This window comes from Carlito syrichta, unplaced genomic scaffold (assembly GCF_000164805.1).
Source record: "Carlito syrichta isolate Samal-C Ts95f unplaced genomic scaffold, Tarsius_syrichta-2.0.1 Scaffold302450, whole genome shotgun sequence".
NCBI classification, from domain to species: Eukaryota; Metazoa; Chordata; class Mammalia; order Primates; family Tarsiidae; genus Carlito; species Carlito syrichta.
In genome coordinates this window covers 128,279-140,808 of record NW_007246546.1, presented here as the reverse complement: position 1 = coordinate 140,808, position 12,530 = coordinate 128,279, and the positions used below count along the sequence as shown (strand labels likewise).

General features: G+C 57.3%; 2 protein-coding genes across 2 annotated transcripts in view; one reads left to right on the top strand and one right to left on the bottom strand.

Annotated features, from left to right (window-relative positions):
- MROH6 (maestro heat like repeat family member 6) overlaps positions 1 to 1,613 on the top strand; it is a 4,866-nt gene extending 3,253 nt beyond the window's left edge. The window contains exons 9-13 of the mRNA XM_021711677.1: positions 166 to 333; positions 598 to 717; positions 956 to 1,058; positions 1,170 to 1,235; positions 1,378 to 1,613. Of these exons, the coding sequence (XP_021567352.1) occupies positions 166 to 333; positions 598 to 717; positions 956 to 1,058; positions 1,170 to 1,235; positions 1,378 to 1,613 (693 nt within the window). The remainder of the gene's footprint in view (positions 1 to 165; positions 334 to 597; positions 718 to 955; positions 1,059 to 1,169; positions 1,236 to 1,377) is intronic.
- A 4,775-nt stretch (positions 1,614 to 6,388) lies between these two features.
- GSDMD (gasdermin D) lies at positions 6,389 to 10,743 on the bottom strand. Its single transcript, XM_008056723.2, has 10 exons — positions 10,512 to 10,743; positions 9,519 to 9,711; positions 8,723 to 8,891; positions 8,349 to 8,451; positions 8,057 to 8,110; positions 7,633 to 7,731; positions 7,327 to 7,499; positions 7,104 to 7,245; positions 6,909 to 6,982; positions 6,389 to 6,767 (listed from the first exon to the last, which is right to left on the bottom strand). The coding sequence occupies exons 1-10, from the start codon at positions 10,726 to 10,728 to the stop codon at positions 6,525 to 6,527; spliced, it is 1,467 nt and encodes a 488-aa protein (XP_008054914.2). The 5' UTR covers positions 10,729 to 10,743; the 3' UTR covers positions 6,389 to 6,524.
- Positions 10,744 to 12,530: the final 1,787 nt, after the last annotated feature.

The following is a 12,530-nucleotide window of genomic DNA, read 5'->3' as shown; positions in this document are numbered from 1 at the left end:
CCCTCCAGACTCTCCCTGTGCTCCCGTCTCCACGTCCCACTCCAGGCCCCGCCCCCAGACCACGCCCTCGCTAGACCCTCTGTTTCCTCGTTCTGCCCTGGCCGCCCCTCCTACCCTTGCAGTCCTCTCCCCTTCTGCAAGTCCTGACCACACCTTCCCACGCAGGCCCGGGACTCAGTCCGCGCCTCCGCGGTGGGTCTCCTCGGGACACTAGTGAGACGGGGCCGCGGCGGGCTCCGGCTGGGACTACGCGGCCCCCTGCGGAAGCTGGTGCTGCAGAGTCTCGTGCCGCTGCTGTTGCGCCTGCATGATCCCATCCAGGACGCTGCTGAGGTCAGTCGGCCCCGGAGACCATCCCACCCCTGTCCCACCCAACACTGCCCACTCCCACCCTGCCGCCTCTCCGAAGATTACAGTCAGGGACCTCTCCCTCCCTGACCTCTGTAGGTATCATGGGCTGCCAGGCTCCTGGTCTTCTCTTGGTCATGCCCTCAAGTCCCTGCTCTTCCACCCCTCATCCTGGCCACTCTTCCCACTTCCCCACCCCTCCTTTTGCCACTTCGTGGACCCCTAATTCTGCTCCCTTCCCCACCCCAGAGCTCAGAGTGGACCCTGGCCCGCTGTGACCAGGCACTTCGCTGGGGCCTGCTGGAGGAGATGGTTACTGTGGCCCACTACGACAGCCCTGAGGCTCTAAGCCGAGTGTGCCACCGCCTGGTCAGTAGGGAAAGCACCATAACCATGAAAGGGGTCTGCCCACTTGTTTTAGTATTCACTAGGGCCCCTAAAAGGGAGACCCACCCCAGTCAGGCATCCAGTGGGGCAGGTCCAAGGCCTCAGGCCATGCCACTTGCCCTGGGAGCTCCCCAGGACTCCCAGCCTCTAGGTTCAGCTCTGCAGCCTTTTCCCCGCTCAGGATTGGCCCTTCTGTCCTGCCATGCCCTTTTGTATCCAGGTTCAGCGATACCCGAGTCACATACCCAACTTCCTGAGCCAGACACAGGGCTACCTGCGGAGCCCGCAGGACCCCCTGCGCCATGCAGCCACTGTGCTCATAGGTGAGGCCATCCTGGGGGTCACACTCTCCCTCACACCAGGGCTCTTGGCACTGGGCTATCCCCAACTTGCTGGGGCATGGGTCCACTGCTCACCGTTTTGCTGTGGTCCAGGATTCCTTGTCCATCACGCAAGCCCCAGCTGCATCAACCAGGACCTGCTGGACTCCCTGTTCCAGGGTGAGGACCTGCCTTGCTGGGGCTGGGATCTAGGAGTAGTGGCGGGTGCTAGGGCGGAGTGGACGGGTGGAGGGCCAGGGACCTGGGAGCTGGGCATCCTGGACGCCTTTCCCACCTTGCCTGAGCCGTCCTCTCTGCGCAGACCTCGGGCAATTGCAGAGCGACCCCGAACCGGCAGTGGCCTCGGCGGCGCACGTGTCTTCCCAGCAAGTGGCGCTGCTGGCCCACGCGCAAGGCCAACCCCGCGGGCCCCGCCTTCTCCGCCTCTCCCAGAGCCACGCCCACCCCGCTCGGCCCCCGCCCATCTACGCCGACAGCCCCTTCCAGCGCCGGAGCCTCGCGGGCCACTGGGGCTGCTCTGGACCCCTCCGAACTTGAGGGTCAGGGTTGGGGCCCACGGGCCAGAATTTGACTTGGACACCCCAGCACTCCACGTCCCTGGGCCTAGTGCCGGATGCCGGTGCTCACCCCCCTTCTACTCCAGGCGCCTACCGTGACAGCCGTGTGACGGAGAGGGGCAGTCGGCACCCATGGATCACGCTGTCCCACACCAGGCCTCTTGTTCTCCCAGCTCCTGAAGTATGTACTCTGCCCCAGTCTTGGGCCTGGCACCTGGCCCAGGTGGCATCTAGCCCAGGTGGTACCAGACCTCCTGATCCAAGGTGTGTGGGAGGATACTGAAGCTGCTCTCCTGCCGCTTCCTGGGCCTCTATCTTGTATCTGACCTGGGCTTTCCAGCCTGTTGGGCCGTCCTAGCTGCCCTTGTGACCCATCGCCCCCATTTGTCATCCTATGCCTCATTCCTTGCCAGTATCCTCAGGTTTCTGGCCTCTGTCCTCTCTGCTCAAGAGGCATGCATGCCCCCTGTGCCTGTGAGGAAGTCTCTCTGAGGAAGAGGCCCCTGTCCTGTCCACATCTGCTGTCCTTTCTCAGCCTGGCTACCATACCCAAACCTCCTACCCCACCTTCCCCATTCATCATGTCAGGCCCTACTGGAGCATGGACTTCTCCAGAAGACATCCCCGATGTGCCCAGGCCCAAGATCATACCTGTGGGGCCAAGTGTGAGGTGCCAGCGTGCCCACCAGCAGACTGAGCACTCATGGTGGTACCCCAGTGCCCCGCTCAGGGCTGAATGAGGAATGCACAACTGGACACACAAGGAAGAGGCCTCTCTGGGAGTCATCAACACTGTGACCTCACCCCTCTGACTCCAGCCCAGCAGGTTCTTCCTCCTCGAATGCCTTCCTTGAAATATCCTTGCCTTTCCAGGTCTTCCTCACAGCCTCTTCCTCAGAGAGGTCTTCTCACATGCACAGGGAGTGTGCATGAACCTGTAAATGACTAGGACCATTTTCCCAGACTGGGACCCCTTAGGGGCAGGCGTGGGGACCTGCCCAACCCAGTCTACCCAACTCCCACACAGAAAGCATTTAAAATAAACACACATGAGGTCACCTGAGGTGATTAACGCCTGTAATCTCTGCACTTAGGAAGGCCAAGGTGGGAGGCCAGGAGTTCAAGACCAGCCTAGGCAACATAGCTAGGCCTTGTCTCTACAAAAAATAAAAAAATGAGCAAGTGCGATGGCATGCACCTGGCATCCCAGCTACTCTGAAGACTGAGGTGGAAGGATTGCCTGAGCCCAGGAGATCAATGCTGCAGTGAGCTGTGATCATGCCACTGCTCTCCAGTCTGGGTAATGGAGCAAGACCCTGACTCAACAAACAAACAAACAAACACACATGGCCAGGCATGGTGGTTCATGCCTGTAATTCCAGCACTTTGGGAGGCTAAGGCAGGAGGATCACTTAAGGGCAGGAGTTCAAGACCAGCCTGGATAATATTAGTGAGATCCTATCTCTGCAAAAAAGAAAAAAATTGATCAGGCATGGTGACACATGCCTGTAGTCCCAGCTACTTAGGAGGCTGAGGTGGGAGGATCACTTGAGCCCAGGGGTTTGAGGTTGCAATGAGCTAGGATCACCCCACTGTACTCAGTCTGGGCAACAGAGTGAGACCCTGTCTCTAAAAAAATAAAATAGGCTGGGTGTGGTGACTCATGCCTGTAATCATAGCACTTTGGGAGGCTGAGGCAGGAGGATCGCTTGACCTCAGGAGTTTGAGACCAGCCTGGGCAACATAGTGAGAACCTGTTTCTACAAACAAGTAAAAAAAATTAGCCAGGCATGGTGGCACACATCTGTAATTTTGGCTACTCAGGAGGCTCAGTCAGAAAGACCACCTGAGCCCAGGAGGTTGAGGCTGCAGTGAGCCATGATTGAACCACTGCACTCCAGTCTGAGTGACAGAGTGAGATTCAAAAAATAATAACAATAATAATTAAAATAAACACACATGAGCCCAAGGGGTTTGATGTCTGTCTGGGAATGTGATTATGACCAGTGGATCCCATCCAAGATCTGGCTTAGCCTGGGGTAATAGGCAATAGGCACTGGTGTGGTCCAAGGTAAGCGTCAGTTTGGCAGCAGGGTTAATGGTCAGGCAGGTTCAGGGCACAGGCTATGGCCAGGATCAGGCTGGGTTTACTCTAAGACAGAGAGGAGAAGCTGTGCTCTGGCCCAACACACACTGAATTGATGGAGTCTGAGCTCAGTCAGAACTGGGGTTAGTGTCTCTTCGAAGGTCATTCTCAGGGCAGATGAGGAACAGGCCAAGGGCATGGTCTATGTGGAGCCAGGGGCAAGGTTTGATGGATTAGTTCAGATCCTCCAGAGCAGATGCCAAAATGGGATTAAACATACAAGTAATGTATCAAGGGAAATGCAAGAGAGGCCCTGCGGCCACCAAACTCCCAGTGGAGGAGAGAGGGAAGGAAGGATAGAAAGTATGGTGGAAGCATCTTGGACATTCATGTGAGCCGTCAGGAAGTTCTCAAGCCAGTCCCCTGTTCTGCACCCTCCAGGACCTGCTGGGGGCACCCATGTGGCCTCAGTACAAGCACAGAGATGGGCACAGGATGGACACAGCCCTAATGGACCTCCTCAGTAGCAGCCCCAAAGAGAAAAGCAAGCTTAGCCTCCCCACTCATCTTGCAACCCAGGAGCCAGATGCTAGGGACAAGTATGCAATGCCCACTCCTCCCATCAAGCACAGGCTTATCTGCACTCCAGAGCATGGGTGACGTTCTGGTGAGCAAACCCAACAGTGATGCAGAGCCTATCCCTGAATTAGGGCTTAGGAGGGGAGGTGGCTGTGTGAGAGAGCAGCACCTCTCTCACCCACTACCTACCTCCATGGAGCCTACCTCCATGCATCTTGTAGCAGGCTGTTTGGAGCTCAGGCTGTCTCTTGTACAATGCATCTGTTATGAATGTGTCCGCTCCTGCCTTGCTTTGGTCCCCCTGCCCAAAAGCTGGCAGCCATGCTGGACTCCCTGCCAGGGTGTGTGAGGTTCATGCAAAGTCCACACAGCCTCTAGGAGTGTCTCTTCCCTGGAACTCTGCTGGAATCCCAAGAGGCTCCAGGTGGCACAGTGGCCTGGTCCCTCCATAGGGATGCTCTGGCCCCCAGGTCCATCACATCCGCCTGAAGAAAGCTGGAAGAAATCTTCTAGCTGGGGGCTAGGATTGGAGGGCACTCACTCACTTTCCACCTCCGGCCCCGTTGGGCCAGGTCAGCCTTGGTTTTGATGTCCAAATGTTCTCTATAATGGGTTATGTTGCCTCATCTCCAGTTGTTGCTAGAGAGTTCACTCTCTGAATGGGGCTTGGGTGTAGCTGGTCAGGACCTGTTGTGAGGCCTGGTCTTGAGGATCTAAGGGCCTGGGGGTGTGTCATGTGTGCTCCCTTCTTTAAATCTTCGTAGGAAGAACTGGCTATTCCCACCCCATTCATCCTGGTTTTGCTTTTCAAGTCACCTGAAAGAGGATTTTTTAATTTTTTTTTTGAGTTGTAGTCTCACTCTGACACCAAGACTGCTTCCAGCCACCGCAGCCTCGACCTGCTGGGCTCTGGTGATCCTTCCACCTCAGCCTTCCAAGTAGCTGGAACTACAGGCGCACACTACCACACCCGGCTAATTTTTTGATTTATTATAGAGATGAGGTCTCGCCAAGTTACCCAGGCGGGTCTTGAACCCGCAGGCTCAGGCAATCCACTCACCTCAGCCTCCCAAAGCGCAGGATTACAGGCTGAGCCACCGAGCCCGGCTGAAAGAGGATTTTCAAAGGAAGATGGTGAGCCTGAGGAGTGTTGAACTTCTTTCACTGTGTGGGGGGAGGCCAGCTTCTAGGAGGTTCTGTAACTTAGATCTGAGATATTTGGGGTTGCTCTGTCTTTGGTTTCAGTATTCATGTCACTGTTGGGCTTGGGGCACAGGTTTTCTTGGGGGTTTCATGTCCCAGCCATAGCTGAACCCACTGTCCCTTCTCTTTGGCAAGTCCTGCAAGTCATGTGGTCATGGTATGCTGTGACAGACAGGGTAGAAGGCTGGGCAGATAGACCGATCCCCCCCAAGGGAATCCACATTCCTAAGCAGAACACTAACTTTCTGGCTATATCAGCTATTGTCTGCCTCTCCCTAGACCCTGGGGCCCACCCTGCTGAGCCTCTGCAAGTAATGAAGTAATGACTTGGACATAAACTCTGAGACCTATTTTCTACAGACCAGTGGGCCTCCTCTTTCCAGATAGAGTCTTACCTCTGAGTAAGTGAATTTGGGGGAAACAGACTAAAGGCCGGCTGCTTTAGTATGGGTCATCACTTCTCTAGGAACATCCTTTGTGGCTCCAGGAGTGTAGAGTCAGCCACACCTGCGCCCTGTCCAGCCTTTGTGGGCTGAGGATGGGTCTGTTACCTCTGGCAGTACATCTCAAGTTCCCCGAAGCAGAGGTTCCTTCAATGCCTCAGACACAAACCTGGTGGAACTCTGTCTCAACTACACTGCCCTGCCCTTTGTTATAGGCAAGCATGCAGGCAGAGCTGGAACAGGGCCACATACTGGTCACACCAGGACAGCCAAGTTCAAGCACAGGGTAGGCTTTCCTTCGACCCTCGGTGCAGAAGGTGCAAGATGATGAGGGAAACACCTTATTGTGGGCTTGATGTTTCTCCCGATCCTGCATGGGCACAATCCCCACTCCTACCCTCCCTACCCCAGATTCGGGACCCCTAAAAAATTCAGCAACTAGTATTTCCTTCATATATCATATGTATTGAGTGTTTGAACTCCCAGGCTTAATGGTGAACTGGCCATATGGCTGAGTTGGCCTCTTGGCCTTCTTAGGGCTGGCAGCTGGGTGGGCACACACTCTACCCAGGGGTGCAGTCTAGCGGGACTGCTGGATCAGTCTTGAGAGCAGTGCCAGGGAGGCATAGAGTGCACATGTGGGGCCCTGGGCCTTCGGATCCCAGCATACGTGGGGGGCGTCCACCCGAAGTTCCAGGCCGCACTCTTCCAACAAGACCCAGGCAGGTGCTTCCTCTCCCCAGCTGCTCCCCAGGAGTCCAGGGGGCAGGGACACAGAGCTGTGTTTCTCCCATGGGACACTCTTCTCCAAGAGGCTCCCCACCTGCCAGGACAGGTCAGGAGCTGATCAGATGGGGACCCTGGGCATCCTACACTTGCCAACAGCACTGCTTCCCAGATCAGCACTGGGCCCCTTCACCTTCCACAGACACAGCCCATCCCCCTGCAACCTGTGCCCTCTCACCAGCTCGAGCTGCCCCGACAGGGTCCTCGTCTCCAGTGCTTCGGCCAGCAGTGTGTGCTGGATTTCACTCAGTGCTGGAGAAAGAGACCTTGTGTAAGAGACTTGCATAAGAGAGGGTTCTGGAAGGCCCAGCTAGGGAAACCCATATCCTTCCCTCCCTGCTCCATACCTGCTCCACCCCCAAGGGCTGCTCACCAGTCAGTGCCCCCAGCAGATAGAAGATGGGGACAGCAAGTTCCTGCACCAGCTCTCTGTTGGGAAGCACCAGGCACTCGAGGACAGCGCCTGCGGGACCATCCAGAGGCTCCGCTCGCCCACAGTACAGGCCCTCTTCCAGCTGGGGGCAACAGATGGGGCAGGTGAGCCTGGGCTGGTTGAGCAGGCTCAGTCCACCCTCTGGGCCCTTGCCCCCACTCACCAACTCCTCCAAAGCTTGCAGGGCTGGCTGGTCCAGCAGCACCCTACCCAGGTCCTTCAGCAGGTGCTGACTCAGGTCCCTCTCCAATCTTACCAGTTCCCTGGAACTGGCTTCCACCTCTGCCTGCAGGCCCTGGAAGTTTTCAGTGACCGTGCACTCCGTGGAGGCTCCATCTGTGGGGACAGAGGGCTAGCACGGCCTGGGTGACCACAGAGCCCTGGAAACCCCTTGTCAGAATGGGCAGACCCCAGGGGAAGAAGGAAAGTCCACCAAGTGTTGTCCCAGGGCACTCAAGAGGACACTGACCTGTCAGGAACCTGAGGTGGTTATAGATGGACTCCAATATGGAGGAGAGGCCTAAGGACTGCTGCAGCCAGCTGCGTGTGCCCCTAATAGGACTGTGGCCTGTGCAGAAGCATGTGGATGGGGGGAGGAGAGCAGGGCTGGTCAGTACAGCAGGTGGATCACTAAGCAGAAAGAGCTGAGCCTTCCCCAGGCCCTCACAACCCCCATCTCCAACCCCAGCACTGGCAGCCCAGGGCAGAGAGGGAGGCCAGTGAGGCCCAGTGTCAGCCTGTCCCTGTATCACCCCTTGTATGTGTATGGGGGAAGTGCTCACCACCTCAGAAGGCTGCCCTGTTCCCCAAGCATACAAGCAGAAGACCTTAACTGCCAAGGGAATATGCTCCTCCCATTAGTCAGGCCAGGCTGAGGGTTCCTCAGGCTTTACCTGTGGTGGGTGGCTGGAAAGTCCTCTGCTTCTTTTCCGGGAAGAAGATGATATCTGGCAGCCAGGCAGGGGCAGACAGGAAGAAGCCCATTATCCAGATCCCAGCTTCCCCCTCACCCACTGGCCCAGTTCAGGTCCTGCCCCAATCACTCACACACCAGAGCACAGGACCTCAACCAACCGCTGGACCTAGGAAGTTGTACAGCCAGATGCCCACACAGCCCCTAACCACCTACTGGTTCTGCCCAGGCCTCTTTGCCAGAGGAGGGCCCCAGAGACACCACCAACTCACCCCAGTCAGAGTCAATAACCAGCTGGGCTACTCGGAATGCAAGGATGCTGCCTGAGGGGATGGTGATCGTCTTTTTCTGGCTCCGATGGCCCTGACCCTCACCCTGAAACACAGAGATGGTGGGCTCAGGACTGGGCCCTGGATTGTGGGGTGTGAGTATAGGCTGGGTACTGGTAGCAGGTCTGCGGCCAGCAGTGGTCAACACGGGCTATGGCAACTTCAGCTCATCAGCCAAGTGTGGGCTGGGAGTGGTTCTAAGGGGACTTCACCAAGTCCAGTTCTGCTGCCTGGAACTCTATTCTCCTGGCTCCCCAACCGTTGCCACCGTGGTATGTGCACGTGGGGCCAGGCAGGGTCTGGAGCTGGTTACATACCTGCACACACATGGCTCCAGGCAGTACAAACTGCCCTGAGCCCTCTTGCTTGTGGGTCCGGGTGACTTCCATCTCCTTCTGTGTCTGCAGCACCTCTGTCACCACATATATGTTATCTCCACGACTCCGCAGCTGCTGTAGGATTTTGTGCTCGGGCTGCCGCAGGCGCCTAGAACCCGAGGGACAGGAAGCACACTGGGACATGCCCCTCAAAGGACACCTTCCCTCCCCTGGTGGCTCCTCTGCCGCCAGGTGGGGTGAAGTGGACGGCCATCCAGGAGTCTGCGGGTGCCCAGGCACAGGCACCCTCTCTGGGTATTCCTGCCAGTGTCTGTGGATGGGAGTCCCGTAGGAAGGGCAAGGTACAGCCAGAAGAAGTGGGCATGCATGGGCCCCTGGAGGAGCCGCCACCTTGCCTGGCCATCTCTCTACCCTCCACTCCCTGGGTTCAAACTTTAAGTGTGGATTCTGAGCTAGTGGTCCCCTCATCTGTGTCTCTGTGTGTCTAATATACTCCTTCCTCACAGCAGCCTGGGGTTTGGTCTAACCCCAAGTCCTGCCTGGTCACCTTGGCCCTTGGGGTACTGTCCTGGCAACTAAGGCCCCAGGTGACTTCTACAGCCTCTTTTCCGACAAACTGCGCCACCAGTCACAGTTCTCCCTTGCCTCTGGGACTTCCCTCAGTGCTGACACTGACACTACCTCTAGGACTTCCTGATGCCTCAAGGTCATAACCTTGTAGCCTTAAGAGCAGGACTGTTTGGGTCAGCAGGGATCCCGCCCCTCCAGGGCTCACCTCTCGCGGTGCATGGCCTCCCAGGTGTTTGGGTCGACATGAAGTGTGCACATGTTCATCGAGGCACTGCTGCTGCCGGACACTGCGGCCCCACCCGAGATCTTCCCCTCTCCTGGGGTTGCCAGTCCCACACTGCCCTGCATCAACCCGTCCACAGCATCGCAGAATTGGAAGGGGCCACTGCACTGCAGGCCTACAGCAAGAGCAGATCCGAAGTTCTGTCCCACCAGCACTGCCCTGTCCCATCCCCAGGGCAGTGGGACCTTTGAAAAGGTCCTTCCAAGCCGGGCTCAGTGGCTCAGCCTGTACTCCCGCGCATTTGGGAGGCTGAGGTGAGTGGATTGCCTGAGCCCGCAGGTTCAAGACCCACCTGGGCAACTTGGTGAGACCTCATCTCTACAATAAATCAAAAATCAGCCGGGCGTGGTAGTGCACGCCTGCAATTCCGGCTACTCAGAAGGCTGAGGCGGAAGGATCACCGGAGCCCAGTAGGTTGAGGCTGCGGTGACCGGGAGCGGCTACTGCACTCCAGTCTGGGCGACAGAGTGAGACTCCAACTCAAAAAAAAAAAAAAAGAGAAAAAGAAAAAAAAGAAAAGGTCCTTCCAGCCGGGCTCAGTGGCTCAGCCTGTAATCCCGCACTTTGAGAGGCTGAGGGGAGTGGACTGCCTGAGCCCACGAGTTCGAGACCCACCTGGGCAACTTGGCGAGACCTCATCTCTACAATAAATCAAAAAAAAAATTAGCCGGGCATGGTAGCACGTGCCTGTAGTTCCAGCTACTTGGAAGGCTGAGCGGAAGGATCGCCGGAGCCCAGCAGGTCGAGGCTGCAGTGGCCAGGAGCGGCCACTGCACTCCAGTGTGGCAACAGAGTGAGACTCCAAGTCAAAAAAGGCCAAAGCTTGAGGAGCCTGGTGGGCAGCAGGCTGGACTCGGCCCATTCCCCTATTCTAACCAGCCTGCTAGGGCTCTGTCTTAGCACTAGACTGAGTACCTGGTTCTGGGGCATCAGGCTCCAGGATGTCCTTGATTGACAGGTTGACACACTTGTAAGGAGGCCTCCAGAACCATGAGCTTGAGGGCCTCCTGCCTAGCAGGCAGTAGGGCCGGAAGCTGGTGGAGTTCCGCAGACTGTCCACAGGAATGAGCTCCCCTTTGTGGTCCAGCTCCCGGAGCACGCTCCGTACCACCCCTACAAAGGCTGACGGCATGCTCCTGAGGAGGGCAGATAGGTCAGGCATTGTGCCCTCAGGGCTTGAAGAGCAGGAGAGGGTGGGGGAAGGGGTAATACTTGGATGCCTCCCATAATGGGGAACTCATTCCCTTGAGAGCAGCCCAGCCCCGCTAGTCTTGGGATATTCCTGTCCCTGATTACTCCCTGTTAGAGAGTGTGTCCACCCTGTTGCCCTCGGGACCATGAGCACCTTCAGGCAGGGAGGGACATCACTCACAGCCCTCAGCAGGATTCAGGTTATTCACATCATCTATTTTGTGGCCACTAGAAACAGGCCCTGGGACTGTCATTGTTGAGGGGCAGGGGCAGCAGTCCTTGGCCACCCACTGAGGGTTGTATCACCTTGTCGGTCCAACAAAGCTTAGGGCCTCTCACCAAGGAAAGATGGAGAGGGCCCGGGCCTTGGTGCCTGATTCTCAAACCAATGCTCAGTCCACCATAGCAGCAGCCTCTGGCTGAGGAGGAAAGAGAACTCTCTCCTCCTGGGCATGGCATAGGGGTATACAGCAAGACCCAGCCAGAGTGTCCCCAGATCCTGGCTGTGTTCTCCAGGGCCTTCTTTTTGCCCAGAGTCCTATGAGCCACCTAAGGCTGAGGCTTCAGGGGTCAGAGGCCAAAGTGGGTCTGAGAAGGAACACTGGTGACCTGAGTGGTAGTGGAGGGGTCAGCTGCTCCCTCAGGAAACCTCCAAGCCTCAGAGCCTGCTGAAAGTGAAAGGTGGAGTTGGGCATGGTGGCTCACACCTATAATCCCAGCACTTTGGGACGCCGAGGTGAGAGGATTGCCTGAGTCCACGGGTTCGAGACCAGCCTGGGCAACTTAGTGAGACCTCATCTCTAAAATAAAAATCAAAAAATTTAGCCGGGCATGGTGGCACGTACCTGTAGTTCCAGCTACTTGGAAGGCTGAGGCAGAAGGATTCCCTGAGTCCAGTAGGTCGAGGTTGCAGTGGCCGTCAGGGTGCTACTGCACTCCAGCCTGGGTGACAGAGTGAGACTCCAATTCAAAACAAAAAGAAAGTGGAAGGTGGGCCAAGAAAGCAACTGGGAGCAGAGCTCAGAGTCAAACTTAAACCCAGTGGCCGGCCCCTGGGCTGGCCAAAGACAGCCTTCCCCGAGGCCTGGGGCTTCTCGCCAGCCTGAGGCTGCGGGGCTTCCTTAGAGGGTACTGGAATCAGTCGGCCGCCCCGAAGGGCCCACATCTCCCCACCCAGTGCGAGAGGGCCGACTCCACCCCGGTGCCAGAGGCGCAGGCCCACTCCGAGGAGACCGCCCGACTTGGGGAAGCGGCAGGTTGGAGAGCCGCGGCGGGGGCGGTGGGACACAGCTCACCGTGACCGTTGGCGCCCGAGAATTCGGGCCCAGGAAGCGAGGTAGGGTGCGCGGCAGAACTCGGTCTGAGAGCCGCAGGCGAGTGCGCGGACCGCCGGTGCCCAGATTCAAAAGTGAAACTGCTGCCTGACGCAACGGCGCGCCCGGGGCGCCCTGCCAGAACCGCCCCCAACGAGTCAGCTCCAGCAGCGCCGGCTGCCTCCCTGCGTCTTAAGGAGCCTCGACCTGGCGCCTTGTCCTGGTGGCCTTAAACTGCATAGGGCTTTGTGACTTTCTTTAAAATCTGGGGCCATGCCAAAGGATCTGGATAGACGTTTCCCCAGAGATGTACAAAATGTACAAGTTGTTGACAAGCATATGCCAAGATGCTTGACATCGTTAGTTATCAAGAAAAGCCAGCCGGGCTCGGTGGCTCAGCCTGTAATCCCGCGCCTTTGGGAGGCTGAGG